General features: G+C 41.1%; 1 protein-coding gene across 1 annotated transcript in view; it reads left to right on the forward strand.

The window, feature by feature from the left end:
* Window positions 1-2,500, forward strand: part of necab1 (N-terminal EF-hand calcium binding protein 1) — a 32,293-nt gene that overhangs the window by 6,237 nt on the left and 23,556 nt on the right. The window contains exon 4 of the mRNA XM_062528998.1: window positions 1,120-1,145. Coding sequence (XP_062384982.1) covers window positions 1,120-1,145 — 26 coding nt within the window. The remainder of the gene's footprint in view (window positions 1-1,119; window positions 1,146-2,500) is intronic.

The following is a 2,500-nucleotide window of genomic DNA, read 5'->3' on the forward strand; positions in this document are numbered from 1 at the left end:
TGATCCGTAGTGACATCACATCACACGTCCGGTCAGCTGATCCGTAGGGAGATCACATGTCAGCTGATCCGTAGTGACATCACATGTCAGCTGATCCGTAGTGACATCACGTCCGCTCAGCTGATCCGTAGTGACATCACATCACACGTCCGGTCAGCTGATCCGTAGTGACATCACATGTCAGCTGATCCGTAGTGACATCACATGTCAGCTGATCCGTAGTGACATCACACGTCAGCTGATCCGTAGGGAGATCTGTAGATGCCAGATTTCCCACAATCCTCTGGGGGACCTTGTTCTTACCATCTCATCAATAAGCGCACGTGTGTGTTTGTGTGTGTGAGTCATAAGTGTGTGTATGTGTGTGTGTGTGTGTGTGTGTGTGTGTGTGTGTGTGAGAGAGTCACAAGTGTGTGTTTGAGTCAGACCTTTGTTTCAGTGGACTACGTGAGTTTATCTCTGCCACTGGTGATTCTGATGCTCGGTGTTGTTTATGGATCAGTGCATATATGCACTTATCTTCTGCGGGAAGTGTTCTGTATTGTTTATAGATTTGTCCATATATGCCTTTAATGTTTATGGATCAGTGCATATATGCACTTATCTTCTGCGGGAAGTGTTCTGTATTGTTTATAGATTTGTCCATATATGCCTTTAATGTTTATGGATCAGTGCATATATGCACTTATCTTCTGCGGGAAGTGTTCTGTATTGTTTATAGATTTGTCCATATATGCCTTTAATGTTTATGGATCAGTGCATATATGCACTTATCTTCTGCGGGAAGTGTTCTGTGTTGTTTATAGATTTGTCCATATATGCCTTTAATGTTTTAAAATGTTTTTATCTACATGTATTTATTTTTTTTCCATTTTAGTGACAAATGACGTTTCTGTGGCTGAGATATACATTATGTGAATATTGGTCTATTACAAATTGCCTTTCAGTGACAATAAAGAGTTCCTTGATCCTTGAAGCATTGTGTTTATTTATTTATTTATTCATTTGCTTGTTTGTTTGTTTGCTCTCTGAACCTGTTGTTTGCGTTGCTGTCCCCACATTTCAGCACGAGGACTGAGTAAACTCCTAGGGTTAAACTCTAACCTGTTTATTTTGCAGCAACGTGGACACAGATGAGCTGTGTGGTAAGATACATTTGGGATGCTGTGTGTGTGTGTGTGTGTGTGTGTGTGTGTGTGTGTGTGTGTGTGTGTGTGTGTGTGTGTTGTCTGTTGTTGTTGAAGTCTGTAACTGCTGTCTGTTGTTGTTGTTGTTGAAGTCTCTTACTGTAACTGTTGTTGTTGTTGTTGTTGAAGTCTCTTAAAGAGACCCTATGCAACTTTCTGCAGGAGACGATCGCTCTTTGTTTACATCTTGAAGTCTGAGACGAAGAAACACGCTTGCAATTTATATATTTAAATATAGCCTATACATGTATAAATATACACGCTAAAGCTGTCGGGGAAGCTCTGCAGAGAAAATGCAAGCATAAAACGAGCAAAAACGAACAACAAAACCGAAACCAGAGATGAAATCGCCAATCCTGCATAGTTCCTCTTTAACTGCTGTCTGTTGTTGTTGAAATCTGTTAACTGCTGTCTGTTGTTGTTGAAGTCTCTTACTGTAACTGCTGTTGTTGTTGTTGTTGAAGTCTGTTAACTGCTGTTGTTGTTGTTGTTGAAGTCTGTTAACTGCTGTCTGTTGTTGTTGAAGTCAGTAACTGCTGTCTGTCGTTGTTGTTGAAGTCTGTTAACTGCTGTCTGTTGTTGTTGAAGTCAGTAACTGCTGTCTGTTGTTGTTGAAGTCAGTAACTGCTGTCTGTTGTTGTTGAAGTCTGTTAACTGCTGTTGTTGTTGTTGTTGAAGTCTGTTAACTGCTGTGTGTTGTTGTTGAAGTCTGTTAACTGCTGTGTGCTGCTGTTGAAGTCTCTTTTTGTAACTGCTGTTGTTGTTGTTGTTAAAGTCTGTTAACTGCTGTTGTTGTTGTTGTTGAAGTCTGTTAACTGCTGTCTGTTGCTGTTGAAGTCTCTTTTTGTAACTGCTGTTGTTGTTGTTGTTGTTGTTGTTGTTGAAGTCTGTTAACTGCTGTCTGTTGCTGTTGAAGTCTGTAACTGCTGTCTGTTGCTGTTGAAGTCTGTTAAGTGCTGTGTGTGTTGCTGTTGCAGAGTATTTCTCGCAGCACCTGGGCGAGCTCCATGGGGTGTCCTACGAAGCAAGTTAGACAAATCTAGGTTATCTAGACATATCGAGGCTGCACAAAGCCTCAACTCGGGTATTAAGTTAAGTGATCCTACGACAGCAGGTATGTGATAAATTTGTCAAACTAGGCTTTCAGCTCAGATCTGTGCGCGTTCTCGTGGTTGGGATGATTTTGACCAATCGGGAAACGTGGAGACGCAGAAGACAGCCTAGGTTAAAAACGATTACTTCCGCATTTATGAGCGGTAGCGAAATCTAGGGTGGTCTTTTTTAGTGTCTAACCTATAACATCAAAAAGTCGA

Source organism: Sardina pilchardus, chromosome 24 (genome assembly GCF_963854185.1).
Source record: "Sardina pilchardus chromosome 24, fSarPil1.1, whole genome shotgun sequence".
In the NCBI taxonomy this organism is placed as follows: Eukaryota; Metazoa; Chordata; class Actinopteri; order Clupeiformes; family Clupeidae; genus Sardina; species Sardina pilchardus.